At 41.6% G+C, this 17,588-nt stretch overlaps 1 protein-coding gene across 1 annotated transcript in view; it reads left to right on the top strand.

Annotated features, from left to right (window-relative positions):
- Nucleotides 1–389: 389 nt before the first annotated feature.
- The window catches only part of FNTB (farnesyltransferase, CAAX box, beta), a 62,160-nt gene continuing 44,961 nt past the window's right edge, over nucleotides 390–17,588 (top strand). Inside the window, exons 1-2 of the mRNA XM_055304112.1 lie at nucleotides 390–642; nucleotides 15,471–15,535. Of these exons, the coding sequence (XP_055160087.1) occupies nucleotides 499–642; nucleotides 15,471–15,535 (209 nt within the window). The 5' untranslated portion in view covers nucleotides 390–498. The remainder of the gene's footprint in view (nucleotides 643–15,470; nucleotides 15,536–17,588) is intronic.

Genomic DNA, 17,588 nt, shown 5'->3' with positions numbered 1-17,588 from the left:
TGGGCGGCTCGCACGCACCCAAAGGTGCACAGTAATTCTATTAGTGATAGCGTGTCTGAGTCAGGAGATCTGTCAAAAAAAATTTTTTTTTTGAGTTTCACAGTTCTTGGGCATCCGAAACTGCGAACGACTGCCATTGCAACTAGGCGACAATTAGCACAATGTCGAGGTGTGCGCGCCTGCGTGTGTTAATTTGCATAACGACCCGAGGAGTCCTACACCATCTCTCGGAAATGAAATCCAGATTGGAGAGACACATCCCTCCTTCCTTGCGCTCCAGGCAGCTGAGCCTCCTGCAGCAGCTCCTCTTGCCCAATGGGGGGCAGCAGCATCCCAGTAACCCTCTCCCCGAAGCTGTGTGGGTGGGTGGAGAGCGATTCGCGTTCAAAGTCTTTTTGACTCGACCCGCTCTCCGTAGCGCTTTAGCCCGCTCGAGTTTCAATGCGCGCTGTTGTTTGACGAAGGGAGTCCTATACACCGCCCGCTGCTCTCCTGACCATGGCTTCTCCGAGTTCCTTCACCTACTATTGCCCTCCATCTTCCTCCCCTGTCTGGTCCGAGCCGCTGTACAGTCTGAGGCCCGAGCACGCGCGGGAGCGGTTGCAGGACGACTCGGTGGAAACAGTCACGTCCATAGAACAGGTGAGGCGGCCGGACTGAGCGAGGCGCCCACGCGGGGGCTTCTGGGAGCGGGAGTCCCGTCCGCAGGGCCGTAGGCGTGCGGAACTCACCGATGAACTACCACTCCCACAGTGCACCGCGGCGCCTCCCCTCTGGGAAGCTCTGGGCGCCCAGGCTCGGTCGGGTTGGGGAATGGAGCGTTTGTGGGGCCGGGTTGGGGAGCGGGTCGGCGTCAGGGTTGGGTTTGGAGGAGAGGACAGTACCTGGGTCCTCTCTGCCGAAGGAAGCGGAGAGGATCGTGCGCTGTGCCTGGAGGACCGAAGCAGCCCGGGCCGGCCGGACAGCCTGTTTCATTCCGCCCGGACAGTGGGAGGTTGTCGGATGGATGGTGCACTTCCCTGACCCTGCTCGTAGTGTTGCGACGTGGAGGTGAGGAGGAGCGGCCAGACTGCGCTCCTGCCGTTCCAGATCTGCTTAATTTCTGAGCCACAGTGCCAGGTGTAGGGCCTGCCTCGTGAGTGGGCGCTTTGGGATTCAATCATTCGAGCCCCAGCAAAGTGATGGACACAATGTTAAACGCTGGAAATACAAAGAAATAAAACAGCTTCTGATCATGAGCGTGGCACAGCCCTGTTGAGGAAAACAATACTGTTTGGAAAGCGCCATAATAAAAGTATACATTTTAGACCACTCACCCTTCATTCACTGAGGCCTCGCACCTGTCCCTTCGACACGTGTTCGAGGAGTCGGTGTAGTGGACTCTTTTGTTTTTCTTTTCATTCTCCATTTGGAATTGTTCCCAGGTCATTGTGGAAATGTATGCCCACCCGTCACTAGAAGTGGTTGAGATGATCCTTTTTAGTACTAACAAGTAGTGTCAGGCTGTAGTATTAACAAATAAAGTTAGATCTCTTAGTAAGATAGTACCCAGGCTTAACCGAGGAGACTTGCTTTGACTTTCACACCCGAACTTGGAAGCCTGAAATTGGGCAAAATTAGTAGTGATAGTTACCATATTTTACATTTATGACTATGAATATAATTATGCATTTATAACAAAAGACTTGAATATACAGTTATACACATAATAGCAGAAAGAATATTGTAACTGGGGATTTATGCCACATGGGTTTTAACCCTTACCTTTTGAATGTAGCTCCCCAGCTTAGTTAAGCCATCAGTGTGTTTTTCTACAGAAGCCTTTTGCAAAAGATTGCAAAGAAATCTCCCGTCAATGAAAAACCTACAGGATCTTTGCAGTATTCCTAAGTGGCAGACTGTAGAGTTTATTCAGGTCAAGCCTTTTCCTTTTCATGTGATGTGAGACTATTGGGTCACTTTTTATGTAGTTAATTGACCCAGCAGATAGGCATATGGACGGAATTCTAGTGGAGAAAAAGGAATCAGGGCCTCCTGGGTGGCTTAGCTGGGTTGGGTGTCCGCCTTAGGCTCAGGTCATGATCCCGGGGTCCTGGGATTGAGCTCCGCATCAGCCTTCCTGCTTGATGGGGAGCCTGCATTTCCCTCTTCCTCTACTGTTCCCCCATGCTTATGCTTTCTTGCTCTCTTTCAAATAAATAAATAAATCTTAAAAAAAGAAAAGAAAAGAAAAGGAAAGGAAAGGAAATCAGAATCTCATCTATTAATTTAGTGTACAGGACAGAGATTTCCATGGTTCAAGGGGCAAGTCAGAAAACAGGAATATTATCAGAAGTTTTACTGCTATGCTCTCTTTTCCTATACTGCTACCCCCCCCTCCCCCAGTAGAGCACCCCTGCTTAGTTCCTGCCAGGAAATACTAGCACTTATATTTTAAGTGTCTAGGTGTAATAAGTGATGCAAAAATGGATGCAACAAGATTCTGGGCTGTCAAAGGGTCAGCCAAGGACAAGGCTAGGCTCTGATATGGAACATTGTTATTATAGGGTGTCTTTCAAATGTAGGCCCAACTATGTGATAGATAATAAAGCATCCTGTATGTCTTTAACATGTCATTCTTCCAGTTCATATTTTTAAAGTCTGGGATAAACAGTTCTAGAGAGTAGAAAGATGATGTAGTGTCTCATATAGATGGTTACCTCAGTTTCAGCACTACTAATAATCATAGCAGTATCCATTTACAGAGTCCCAGTTCTGTGCTAAATGCTCTCCATACATTGTATCAGTCAATCCTTTTTCATTTCACAGATGAGAAAACTGAAGCTTAGAGAGGTACTAGGTGGGTAGGTTAATGATGAGGTATATCATAAGAAATACCAACCTTGTTAGGAGGCATTGTCTACAGAAGAAACTAGTTATTCTTTTGGTTCTGTCCATTTTTTCATAGGGATTTAATGACAGAGTTCAATTTTGTGCCATTACCAATAAGAACAGATGCTTGTCTCTGTTTCCTCTCTGATTATCAATTTAAATTAAAGTAAAATTATTTTTAATTTAAATTTAATTATTATATTAGTTAAATTATTTAAATTAAATTATTATTTAAACCTATAAATAGTATAAAGAGCGCTTAGCTATGGATTCTTCTGTTCACTCACATTTTTATTCATTCAGCAAATGAGTGTCTTCTATGTGCCAGGCACTGTTCAAGGTACTGGATGTAAGGCAATGAACAAAAGAGGCCAAGCTGGTGCCTTTATGAAACTTTTCTTCTAGGCCAGGGAGGCAGTCAACAAAAAAAGGAAAAAAATCTATCTATACATTTATATATCTATCTAATTTTAATAAGAAGTGCTGTAGAGAAAAAGAAATAGGATAAGAGAAATGAAGTATGCCAGGAATTCATGGGGTAGGAGCAGGAAAGGTTTTTATATAAAGTGGTAAGGGAAACCCTCTGACGATGTGCCTGCCACTTGAGCTGACACCTGAAGTAAGTGAGAGATCAGGCTGTGTGTGTCTGGGGGAGAAGCATTCTGGGCAGAGAAAGCAACAAGTATGAAGGACTTGAGGCCTCCCTAGTGCCTGGTGAGTAGAGAGTCAGTGTGAGGAGAGGTTAGTAAACAGGAGAATAGGAGATGAGGTCAGATCATGTAGGGCCTTCCAGACCATTGTAAGTATACTTTAAGATATGCTGATTGAGATGGGAAGCCATTTGGCTAGATAGCATCTTTTTACCTCCCCAGATCCATTGTACCCTTTTCCATCTGCTCTGCAGATGTTCCCCAAGAGGTGGACCTTCATGGATAGGCTCCCTTGCTTTATGGCTTCTGGGTGTATTTGGCCGTGGGGGATATTGATAGGGGAGATGAGAGAAAGAGAGATTGAGATGTTTACTCAGCATGTTTACTCCTTTCCTGACAGACTGGGTGGTCTGGAGGGTCTCTAGACTAAGTCACAACTCTTAGCTGGTGCCTTCCATTGTTGCTCTCTGGCACCCTGCCCACCCCTTCTCTTCACACGTTTCAGGCCTAGGAGGGGATCGAGTACCCTGTGTTGCCTGCCTTAGAGTACTGCACTCTCTTGTGTGGTTTCCCTACACCTGCCCACACTTGTGTAACTAGTTCCTTTATCAACTCCACTCAGATCACCCACTTTGTGCCATCTGTTTCCTGCCACGAGTCAGACTAATGCATGATCTTAGAGTTTTGACCCAATCTGAGTAGCATTTTAACAGACCCATGTTGCTCACTATTGGGATTGTGAGGAGGGGAGGATGGGTGCAGGGGGACCAGTTAGGAGGCTGTTTAATACTCTAGGTGATGGACAATGGCAGCTTAGTTCAGGGCTGTGGTAGTAGAAGTAATGGGCAGTGGTCAGGTTTGGGTATTTTAAAAGATTTCTACCTTGACAAGCTGTTTTGCTGATGGGTTGGTGCATGGAGAATTTTTTACAGTGCTAGAAAGCAAGATGTTTCAGGCCAGTAGGTTAAAACTGGCACAGTTTCAGAGGTCGCCAGTTTGCCAAAAGCAGTGCTTTACAGAAGCATACTTCACTTGAAATGGCATGAGGTTGTTAGACAGCATTCAGTCAAGTGACAGTCAACTGTGAAGAGTATCTAGAAGGATTATCAGTCTCAGTTCCTGCCCTCAAAATTCGTTCCTCTTAGAAAAAAAGAATGTGCCTGAAGCAACCACAATAATTTACAAAAGCATGTAAGTAAGTGCTAAATTATGACTGCATTGCACAAGGGTTTGGGAGAGTAGAAGCAATATGTTGTGAGCTGAGGTGGTTAGGACAACTTCATGGAGAATGTTGGGTTGTAAAGGATGGAGTTGGGGGGCAGCCATTCCAGTCAGAGGAGATGTTCGGAAGACTCCACCTTATTCCGGTGGAGGAGGGGGCAGGTTGGCTGTGGGAGGAAATTAGTTCAGCTGGATGGGTGAAGCTAGTGGGGTTGGGGGTGGATGGTGGGGAGGGATGGAGACAGACTGAAGAGCTGACTGTAAGTGTCAAGCATTGTGCCACTGCAGATCCTGACAGAGGGAACATCAGGGGTCCAGGAATGAATCCTGGATGCCTACTATGGGCCTGTTTCAAGTTATAATCTCTGAAAGATTATTAAATGGAGGTGAAACAAGTCACTAAATATGATCAAGCTTACTAGTTTTTTGTGCTTCTGATAGAAGGGACTAGAGCTCTGTGTGGCTACATGATCAACAGGCTAGCTATGGTGAATCAGTTTTGCTTTATTGAAATTTAGCATATATCATGTTGCTCAACTCTTAAGACAATTCCAAATATCAAATTTCCCCCAATGTCCCTATTTTAAAAGTCCCCCCAGTTTTTTCTAACTTGAAAATACATGTATTTTTTTTTGAGGGCACCTGAGGGTGGCTGTCTGTTAGGTGTCTGCCTTCAGCTCAGGTTGTGATCTCGGGGTCCTGGAATCGAACCACTCATCGGGCTCCCTGCTCAGTGGGGAGTCAGCTACTCCCTCTCTGTGCTCACTCACTCTCTCTCAAATAAATAAATAAAATAAAATAAAAAAACATGTATTTTTAAGTACATAGGTAAACAAATCAAATGTCTATTTACAAAATTTACATTTTAAATTTAGGTACATGTACCTGTTTAGAATCATGTACTTTGTAAAATCACACTAATTTAGAAATATCATTTTCTTCTTTATAAAAAAATTTTCTCCAAAATTATCACATACATCATTGACCTTAGTATTTTTATCATACTGGAGCCACATTTTGGGTCAACTAATATATTTTTCCAGACCACATTTTCAGTTTTTTTAGATAAATCCCTTTTGAATATGGGTAAGAATGTTTTATCCCAAGTTACAGGTGCCTACTTGTGTAACACTAGTACTCTTCTACAATGTGTCCAGTTGTTGTATATCTGTGATCACCACAACGTAACTGCTATTTACTTTTTTTTTTTTTTAAAGATTTTATTCATTTAGTAATGAGAGACACAGAGAGAGAGGTGGAGACACAGGCAAAGGGAGAAGCAGGCTCCATGCAGAGAGAGCCCGATGTGGGACTTGATCCTAGGTCTCCAGGATCACACCCTGAGCCGAAGGCAGATGTTCAACCACTAAGCCACCCAGGTGTCCCATCTATTTACTTTTTTTTTCTATTTACTTTTTAAAATGATCTTTAAAAGAGTTTCCAACAGTGGCAACTTAAATGTAGAAGTGTGAGCTCATATCCTCAGGAGTAGTTGCTAAATCTCTGCTTAATTTGTCATCTTTCCTTGATACCATCAGGTTACCTCTATAAGTAGCCAAAATAAGACATTGACTGAGGTTGTTTTTGGCTGATTCTGTCAACCCCAATTGGTATTTTGTATTTAAAATAAAGAATTGAAAGAATTCCCTGTAAAAGAGGTACATAGTAAGGATTGCTTATGAAGTGATTTGTTTTTCCTGAGGGTTTTTTTTTGGGTGGTGGTGGAAATCCTTGCCTTACATTTGGTCTACTAATGATTCTTTTACTGGATTTTCAGCATTAGCATGAGTCTCAGACAGCAAATCCACTTTCTGGAAGGGTCCTCCTCTGGGAGAGTTGGAGAGATACAGGAAGAAGGGACATGATAGTTTATAATATGAAAGTTGCCACATCAATAGACTGGCTTTTTTTTTTTTCCTTTAAAGATTTATTTATTTATTCATGGGAGTCACATAGAGAGAGTCAGAGACACAGGCAAAGGGAGAAGCAGGCTCCTCACAGAGAGCCTGATGTGGGACCGGATCCTGGACCCCCGGATCATGCCCTGAGCCAAAGGCAGATGCTTAACCGCTGAGCCACCCAGGTGTCCCTAGACTAGCTTTAGATAGAAGCTGTGGAAGAGAAAGTACCAAATACATTAGTTGGTTTTTATCAGTCATCCATGGATGGAAATTATTCTGTGCTTCTGTCTGGCCTTACTCTGTTTGGCATTATTTTGGGGTTCCTGACAACTAAGTTCTTCCAAACTAAGTTCTTTAGGACACAAAACAGGCGTGTAGACATTTATAGCTTCTGGGACCATAGTTCTTAAGTATAAAAGAAGCAGATGTGCTAGAAGGTAAGCACTTAATTCTTTGGATTTTAAGGATCCATTCTATGATTATAAATTTATTATTTTTCTTTTAGTTAAGCCTTTACCTCATTTGCACATCAACAGAAATAGTATTGAGGAAATGGAAACATGGACACCAGCAGGAACCAAAGAACTAGGGGCCCAGGAAAAAGACTGAACCAGCAGACCTCAAAGAAGGGGAACTGTTGACTGATTCCAAACAAATCGAGAATTGCAGCTGCCACATGTAGTTCCCAGCGTGGAATATGAAGACAGAACTGAGGGCTGAGGTTTAGGAGTTACTGCAGGTTGGCTAATAGAAGGCCCTGTATGTGCTGCCAGCAATTTCCAGTCTGGATTAAATCAGCAGACTCCGTTACTGGGAATGTGGAATTGCAGATTGAATTTAGGGCTAAAGACTGGGGCTAGACCAACTAATAACCCCAGACTGGAAAGCTAGTCAGAAGGGGAGCTCCACCCACAGGACCTCATCAGCAGCCCTCAGAAATGGCAAGAAAGACCGTGAACTCAAAAGGGTTTGCAAGGTACCACACCTATTTCTTGTTATCTCCAGATGCCACCACAAGTTTGCTTTGGATCCTGATGCTCCACCTAATCTGTTAAAAACCAAAATTCAGGGGATTCCTGGGTGGCTCAGTGGTTTAGTGCCTGCCTTTGGTCTAGGGTGATCCTGGAGTCCCGGGATCAAGTCCCACATCGGGCTCCCTGCACGGAGCCTGCTTCTCCCTCTGCCTGTGTCTCTGCCTCTCTCTCTCAGTCTGTGTCTCTCATGAATAAATAAATAAAATATTTTTAAAAAATAAAAATAAATAACCAAAATTCAACTGAATGAATATGAAGATCTAATTGGTTTTATTAAACAATTCATTAATTGGGCAGCATTCCATCTGGCAAGTAGAAAGGAGCACCAAAGGGCTACAGAAAGGCAAAAGTTTTCAAAGGCACTCAGAAAAAAAGGTTTATTGTGGGTGAGGTCACTTTTCCCATGGTCACATCCATCGAGAGGGCCCATGTGACAGGGTTACCTTATTGGCACTGACCAGAAAATTCTTGACTGGTTAGAATTACGTTTCTGGGGGAGATTGAAAGTGCAGTTAGGTTAGGTATTAAGCCCCAGCTTGGTGACCTAGCATAAGTTACTTTATTTTGGGCCTGTGGTTTTCTTTTTAACACTGTTATTCCTCCTCTTGATGGACAACTGAGCTATTTCTAGATTTTGGATATTAACTGCTGTAAATGTTACATTCCTGTAGAAGTCTTTTTATGAGCATATGTTTTCATTTCTGTTGAGGAAGGACCTAAAAGTGGAATTGTTGGATCATAGGGTGGGTGTATGCTGAGTTTTATAAGAAACTGCTTTCCTTTTCCAGAGTGGTTGTATATCTTATACCCTTACTTGCATTGTATAATAAGAGTTCTGGTTGCTCTACATCCTCACCAACATTTGGTGTTGTTGGTTTTTTCAACTTTAGTCACTCTGCCGGTAGTTGTGGGTGGTATTGTTAAGGAAAAAGTTATTTGTGACACTTGTTTTAAAGGAAGTCTCTATTCAGGACTTTATTACTACAATGACGTTTGCAGTAGGGGAGAAAGATTGGGCTCAACTCTGAATATGACAAAGGGAAGGGAGAATTTATAGCCAAGGAGCAAGGTAGAGGGATTGGTGGATAGAAACTTACTAAGAGGAATGGTCAGGGGAAAGGAGGAATTCTGGCTAAACCTATTAGCAAGCTTCCTTCTAAAGGAGGCCAGGGCGATCAGATATCACTAGGGGATGGGGGAGGATCCTCAGATACTGAGGATGATCAGATATTAAGGATGGGGAATTCTGACTAACCCAATTTGGTAGGATTCTTGCTAAAACTGGGTAATGCAAACATGGCCACAGAAGTACAAAAGTCAAGGCCAAGTTGGGATATGAATGCATTGTCTGTGTGTCTGCATGTATTTTGATTTTTCAGAAATCTTTCTTATGTCTACATACAGTAGTCATGGTGAAATTTGGGTATTAAGTGTTTTGTTTTGATTTGATTCTTAATAATTCCCTCTAACGTTTTATTATAAAAAAATATCAAATATACAGAACAATTGACAGCATCTGTTTACCTCCCACCTAATCTTTGTCCTTCATATAAACTGTTAAAGGATAAATTTTTTTTAATTTATGTATTTATTCATGAGAGACACACAGAGAGAGAGAGAGGCAGAGACACAGGCAGAGGGAGAAGCAGGCTCCCTGCAGGGAGCCCGACATGATCCTGGGTCTCCAGGATCATGCCCTGGGGTGAAGGCGGCGCTAAACCGCTGAGCCACCCAGGCTGCCCCATGTTAAATGATAAATTTTAAAAGAGGATAAAATCGAGACTCATACAAATATAAAATGAACACATCTAAGATTTTATTTAACTTATGGAACCAGTAAGATATGATAACTAGTTCAGAAGAGAACTCAAAGTGGCACACACATCCACAGTCAGCTAAGGAATGCTGAGGTGAATTTACAAATGCACGCAAAACTGGTCACTATACATATGGTGATCATTGATTGCATTTTACCAGGTACCATATTCATATCTATGGGCAGTAATTATTTGCATTACTATAATTTTCTACAGATTAACTTCTACATCTGCAGAGTGTGAAACAGCCTAGTCAAGGACAAAGGAGGAGATAAGGCAATGGATCATCTAGCCAGGACATTATTTTTTTTCTGTGTGTGTGTGTGTGTATATATACATGTGTACACACATGTATATACATATGACAAATATTTTTTCTGAACCTTTAATAATAATAAAGCATGCATCTCTAAAGGGTAACATTCTCCCACATAAAGACAATAATATCACACCTAAGAAAATAAAAAATAATAATTCTATAACATTATCTAATATCCCATTTAAAGTTTTTAAATTTCCCCAATTGTCCCAAGATTCTTTCTCTCTTCCTCTGTGTGTGTGTGTGTGTGTGTGTGTGTGTACTTTGAACTAGTCCAAGTTACTTTTTTTCCAGGCTATTTAAGAATTTTGAAGAACAGGGTGCCTGGGTGGCTCAGTTAAGTGTCTGCCTTTGGCTCAGGTCATGATCCCAGTGTTCTGGCATTATGCATCATGTCGGCTCCCTGCCTAGCAGGGAATCTGCGTCTCCCTCTTCCTCTGCCCCTCCCCACTGCCCATTCTTTCTCTCTCTCTCCCTAATAAATAAATAAAATCTTAAAAAAAAAAAAGAATTTTGAAGAGCTAATCCCTTTGGACTAAATCTTCTGGTGATTAGTCCTGGTGGCCTTTTGTATAACATTTCATATAGCAATGTTTCTGAAACAGATAAGATACTTTAGGCTGTCATCCTCCTCCCAAAAGGGTCCTATCACTTTCATTAACATGGTCATGAACCATGTGCCCTGTATCCAAGGTAAATGAACCTATGGGCCCTTCACTATTTATGTAAAAGAAAGTTATCTGTTGTTATGGGGCTGTTAATCAGCCTTTGTATTGTACCCCATTGGTGACTGCCTTGCCTATTGAGGTTCTCATGCTGAAAGGAAAGATTGACTAGAATATAATAATCTGTTCCTTTGGGATGGAAAGGAAGCCTGGAAATCCAAGATAAAATGAGAGCTCAGGGAAAGTGGGCATGGTTTAGCATCTCTTTGTAGTATTGAAGCTGATTTTTTTAAAAAAATTCTGATTTGAAAGCTATATAGTGTTCAGAGTTTTTATGACTGAGGTAACTTTGTTTTTTTAATACTTAATGTCAGTTTGCCTATATTTAAAGTGAGAATTTTGATAAATTTTTAAAAAGAAATTGTTATAGATCTTGCCTATAGATATCAAGCAGTTGTTATGACTACTTCCCTTAATTCTATCCCAAAGGTTAAATTTCTAAATCTGCTAATGTGTTAGAGGTCCCCAAGACCACCCCTAGTTAATTTACTACAGGGATTCAGAGAACTCAGCATATAGTTGTACTCATGGTTATGATTTATTACCGCAAGAGGCTACAAAGCAAAATCAGCAAGTGGAAGGCTCACAGCGTGGTCTGGAGGAAACCAGACACAAGATTCCAAGAGTCTTCTCCCAGTGGAGAAGTGTTCTCCCAGTGGAGAACATGCAAAGTGTTGTCTACCAGAGAAGCTCATTAGAGACTTGGTCATCATGGTTTTTACTGGAGGTTAGTTACATATGCACTTTCCGCCTAGCACTTCTCAAAATTCCAGACTCTGAGAAAAAAGTAGCTGTTCAGCATAAACAAGGTTGTTTATAGTTGTGGCACAGTGAGCCACTCATCAGTTCTTGGAATGGTGGGGACCCTCCCCAAATTCTGGTTTCTAGACACCAGCCAGGGGTCAGCCATTCAAGCTAGCCTTTCTAAGGATAGCAGTCTCACACCTGCTTTGGTAACTCCTTTGTATACAACTAACTTTTTTTCCATTCCTTCTGCTACACAAATTGGAGCGAAGAATGCTTGCGTCTTCTCAGTAACAAATTTACTCAGATTTTATATAACACTTGGCAGGCTATATGGGGAGAAGGGAAGGCGAAAAAGGAAGTTGCATGTTTTGGAGATTACTTTGATTCTTTTTTTCCCCCAGATGAGTTCTTCTTAATTTTTATCTTAATCCATTATTATTTGTCAAAAAATTGCAAGTTTATTGGCAAGTATTAGTTTTAAAGTTGTACTCTAGAAACCATACTGTGTGCTCTAAGGTGATGTTTTTCTAAAATATACCAGTTCCTAAAGACAACATACATAATGAGAGTAATTTTTTTTTTTTTAAAGATTCACTCATCCATTTTGAAAGAGAGTATGAACCAGGGGAGGGGCAGAGGGAAAAAGTCTCAAGCAGATACCTTGCTGAGTGGGGAGCCCGACATGGGCTAGATCCCATGACCCCAAGATCATGACCTGAGCTGAAACCAAGAGTCAGTTGCTCAACCAACTGAACCACCCAGGCATCCCATAGAATGGAAGTAAATTTTTTTAAATCATATATCTGATAACGGACTTGTATCTAGAATATATATGAATTATTAAAATTTAGCAATAAAAAGACAATCCAATTTTAAAAAAAGGAACAAAGTATCTGAATAGACATTTCTCTAAAGAAAATATACAAATGGCCAGTAAGCCCATAGAAAATGCTTAACATCATTAACCATCAGGGAATTGCATTCAAAACCACAGTGAAATATTGCTTCACACCTATGAGGTTGGACGTAATTACAACCACAGAGAGTAGCATGTGTTGGTGAGGATGTAAAGAAATTAGAATGCTCATACATTGCTGGTGACAATGTAAAATGCTATGATTGCTTTGGGAAATAGTCGGATAGTCCCTCAAAGAGTTAAACATAGGGTTACCATATGATCCAGCAGTTCCACTCCTACATATATACCTATACCTAAGTAGAAAGGAAAACATATATCCATCTAAAAACTTATACAAGAATGTTCATAGCACACTTGATGGATGAGCACTGGGCATTATACTATATGTTGGCAAATCGAACTTAAGTAAAAACAAATGAAAAAAAAAAAAGAATGTTCATAGCAACTTTATTCATAATAGCCCCAAAATGGGAACAACCCAAATGCCCATCAACTGATGAATAATAGATTAAAAAATGTGATGTGTCCATAAAATGAAATATTACTTGTCAATAAAAAGAAATGAAGTGGGGTGCCTGGGTGGCTCAGTCAGGTAAGCATCTGCCTTTGCTCAGGTCATGATCTCAGCGCCCTAGGATCAAGTCCTACATCAGGGGCAGCCCGGGTGGCTCAGCGGTTTGGCGACTGCCTTCGGCCCAGGGTGTGATCCTGGAGACCCAGGATCGAGTCCCACATCGGGCTCCCTGCATGGAGCCTGCTTCTCCCTCTGCCTGTGTCTGTGCCTCTCTCTCTCTCTCTCTCTCTCATGAATAAATAAAGAAAATCTTAAAAAAAAAAAAAGTCCTACATCAGGCTTCCTGATCAGCGAGGTGTCTGCTTCTCCCTCTCCCATTCCCCCTGCTTGTGTTCTATCTCCCCTCTCAAATAAATAAATAAAATCTTAAAAAAAAAGTGATAGTATATACGCAACATGGAAAAAACTTGAAAACATTATGCCAGGTGAAAGAAGATAGTCACAAAGGACTGTATGTCATGTGATTACATTTATATAAAATATCCAGGTTTAGGCAAATCTGTAAAGATAGAAAGTCAATGAGTAGTTGACAGGGGCTAAGAGGATGGAAGGTTGGGCATGACTGCTAAGGGGTGCAGGATTTCTTTTGGGGGCAGTAAAAATGTTCTGAATATTGATTGTGGTGATGGATGCGTAACTCTGTACTAAAAGCCATTAAATCATACACTTTAAATGGATGTATTAGGGATGCCTGGGTGGCTCAGCGGTTGAGTGTCTGTCTTCGGCCTAGGGTGTGATCCTGGGGTCACAGGATCAAGTCCCACATCAGGCTCCCTGCATGGAGCCTGTTTCTCTTTCTGCCTATGTCTCTGCCTCTCCCTCTGTGTCTCTCATGGATAAATAAATAGAATCTTAAAAAAAAATGGATGTATTGAATGGTGTGTGCATGATATCTCAATGAAGTTCTTAGAAAAATATACCAGTTCTTTAGATAAAGGGAATTGTTATTTGTCCATTTTTATGAACAGCTGACCCATAACACTTAGGTGTTTTTTAGAATTCATAACTTAGATTTTCAATGAGTCTATTACTAACTGCATTAGAATATTGCTTGTTCATTCTGCAGAAAAGTGATTAGGAAATATGAAGAGAAATGATACTGTGTTGGGAACATTTTAAGCACTTTCTGCTTTATGTCTGTTAGGTATTCTACTTTAGTGGCAAAACTCCATTTTCTTTACCTAGTACTTGGCTGCTTATGTTGTCTGATGGGGAGCTTGAAGGTGGGTGTCCTCATGAAGAAATTATTTTCTGGACCCTTTTCTCTCTAAGGATCTCAGTGTCAGAATGCTAAGGAGGTGATGGGCTCATCTATTAGCCTTGGAATATTATTAAGTCATGTGGATTTGAATCGATTTGTATTTGGGGAAAGGAAGTGAATTTTCCTCCCACTTGGTTTTGTTCCATTCAGAATTCGTCAATTCCCTTAACTCTTTAGTATATTATAGGCAAATCTTTATTGCATGATCTCATTGACGTATGTTTCTTATAGATTTTTCTGTCCCTTTCAGCATGCAGCTAAGAAAGGCGTCATTGAGAAATGCAGTCTGTGTTCCATTTAGGCTGGTGGTTTATGTTAGTCTTGAGAGTCTGGAAAGGAAAAGAATTATGAAGAATTGGGACAACTTCCGTATTCCTCCTGAGTCAGATCCTTACAGTGACTTCAGTCTGTTTTTTGAAGTATTATGAATTCTTAGCCAGATTATCCCTCAAATTCATGTTCAGAGGCAAATACCAAGTATATCCTGAAACTGAGTGTAATTGAATTTTAGATTGGCTGCCATTTTAGATGATTCACATCATGGCTTCTCTCATCATCACAAATAATTCTTGCACACGTGTCAGGGGCCTAGATGTTCTAGTTCAGTAGGTGATTCAGAAATAGAGAATACATTTTGAAATTCCCAGAGAGGACATCATTATGTATCTTGAAATCTCAACAAGGATATGCCTCACTACAAAGAACAGGGATGCCAGTGAAGGAGAAACCCTGTATCCTGTTAACTAACCCACTTCTACATTGCTGTATCCTTTCTTTTTAGAAGCTGAACTGTATGACCACGTTGTGGTAGGTCTTCAGAGAAAACAGGTGATCTGGATTTTTTTGTGATCTGACTCTCTGAGATCCTTCATGTTATGGGACTGTGGAGTCTTGTGTGTGACAAAGGATCAATGACCAGATAGATGTGCTATTTCTTTGGTGTTTCAATAACTGATGTTCTTGTAAATCCCTTAGGGACTTTTAATACCATTCAGTCCGTATTTAAATGTTTCAGTCTGACAATAAGAAGTACAATCCTTAGCAAGAATTAATTTTGTGTTTATGAATGGCCAATTAAGTGAACACCTAAACAACTTCATAGAGCAGGCAAGAATGACTCTCTCAAGCAGAATGCCTCGCCTGCTCCCCAAATAACTCCCCAGTGTACCACACCCTGGAACCGACATTAGTTTAGATATGTGGATCGTTTACTGGAGAAGTCATTTATAATGCCATCATGGTTCTCTCTGTTTCATTTGTCTTGAGCCTGTCATCCTGCGGAGCCCCTGAATCCGGTCTCACAGTCCCATGAAGTACAAAACCACACCAAGCAACTGTAGCTGATGGGCATTTGTGGTGACAAGAAGAATAAGTTGACAGGGGACTCATCTGTATTTGTTTTCTCTCTCCCATCTCCTACATTCTTACCAGGCAAAAGTAGAAGAAAAGATCCAAGACGTCTTCAGTTCTTACAAGTTCAACCACCTTGTTCCAAGGTAAGCTGTGGTTAGGCGTTGGAGGGGGTCTAGGAGACACCACCTCCCGTGCCAGCCTTTTCTTTGTTCCTCCTTGAGCCTCTTCAGCCTCAGGGGATAAGTCTGGCTGTGAGATGGGTTTCTTGACCTGGTGGCTGCCTGGTAAGCTCACGAGCCCAACTCTTTCCTCTATTGGAAAGCTGTTTGAAGGAGGTGCTCTTCTCGAACTGAACCATCGAGTGTTACACGGGGATACTCTTCAAGGCCTGAACTCTGAGGTCTGAGGATGGGGAGAGGACATTTATGTTTCTGTTGCTCAGTTGTAACCTGCTGCTCTGGTGTTCAGATTAGAATTCTCAAGGTTTTCTTGTCATAGTACACTTTGAAACAGTTGTAGAGTCCAGGGGGTGGCAAAGGATGGATTCTTTTGATGTATATTGTGATTTGACTGGGAAGATGGGACGAGTTTGAGCTTCTCCCAGCCTGGCTCTTACTGGTAATTATGGAGCCACTCCCAAGGATGAAGTTTCCAGGGAGAAAATACAGTGCCTTTTGTTTTTCTTGGCACTTAGCAAGTTGAAGTTTTCTAAGCAATTCAATGTCAGGAATTCCAAAAAGGGGATTATAAGCAGAAACTTATTACTTAGGTTGAACCTTTGTTTTTTCTTGTTGCTAGTTTATATCACGCTAGGATTTCATGAGGTTCTTTCATCCCTGTTAGCATGTCTCTCCCAGTGCCAAGTTGTTTCTCCAGAATCATCCTGTGTCATATTCCAGTCATCAGAACGGATTAGGAATCTGAAACTGTGTGTGATCATAGTTTTCTCTCAGTGATATAGCACTCTGCCTTGACCACCTCTGAACAAAGGGCAGTAGGGCTGCTGGCTGACTCACTGTGGCTGGGAAGCAGGGGGCCTGAGCCATGGGCGCCCTGCTTCAGAGACCAAATGGGATAACTCCAGGCTGGTCAGGCTCTGGGTACTTTGACTTACTGGAACATCATGCATGGTTCTAGCCTGAGTTTACTTTGTGTCTTTTTTACCACCATCATATTTTGCCACTATTTCCTTAACAAAGAAATTTTCTTCTGAAAATTCTGATTAGCCAAGGCAGAAAACAATTGGAAAAAGGGAAAGGCAGGCAGGAAGGTCATCTTCATTTTTCTTTCCTGGGGAAGGAAAGAGGGAAAATACCAACTAACTAGAGGATTCTTGCCCCAGACTGCTGAACTGAATCTCTGTATTTAAAGCTTAGTCCTCAATAAATGAACTATTGCTCATCAGGAGCCACAGCTGGAGATTAGGGAAATGAAGCTATTTGTTTCAACAGCTCGAGGCTGAAACTAACATAGCACTGTATGTCACCACTACTTAAATACCATTTTTACGAAATAGGTTTTTAAAAATATTTATTTCCTTCCAAGTTTTTGTTTGAACATAGTTCTTATCTTAGAATAATCTCCAAGATATATTAAGTGGGAAAAAATAAAAAGATATGTGTAAATATGTGTAGTCATCTGATATTTATGCTAAAGTTAAAGCAGAGTGTTTTTGCAAATAAGTGAAGCAACAACTGAGGGGGGCAGGTGGACACCAACTGTGCCCGGTAAAGGTGAGGCTTCTCCAGAGGTGGCAGGACTTGGTAGTGGTGAGGGGTGTGATTGCTTTAGGAGGGGCTTTGTGTCTAGCAGATGCATCCCCAGTGACTCACCTGATTGGGCTCTGAGTCACCGTCTGCTGTCTGAGGCTCTGTGGACACATGTTCCCTATGTTTCCAAAGGGATCTTTGATCATTTGACATTCCTTCTCACCCATCATCAGAATAGACCCTTGGACTTTTCTTTTATTCTTACTGAAATGTGAGGGAGAATGGGAGGTTATATAGTTTGGGAGGGAGAAGTGGAGTTTTGGGAGTGGTGGTAGAGGACAATAAAATAATTAAATCCCCTGAATTCATTGGTCTAAGGTCAGGTGTGGGTAGGAAACAAAAATGTTCCACTTGGGTTTGGATCCTTCTGGAAGTGGCATCTATCAGGGCTCTGGGTTTGTTTCAGGAACTTGACATTTCCCATTTT

The sequence above is a fragment of the Nyctereutes procyonoides genome, unplaced genomic scaffold, assembly GCF_905146905.1.
Source record: "Nyctereutes procyonoides isolate TBG_1078 unplaced genomic scaffold, NYPRO_anot_genome, whole genome shotgun sequence".
NCBI classification, from domain to species: domain Eukaryota; kingdom Metazoa; phylum Chordata; class Mammalia; order Carnivora; family Canidae; genus Nyctereutes; species Nyctereutes procyonoides.
Note: the sequence above shows the minus strand (reverse complement) of the source record. Positions and strands in the feature narration are given on the sequence as shown.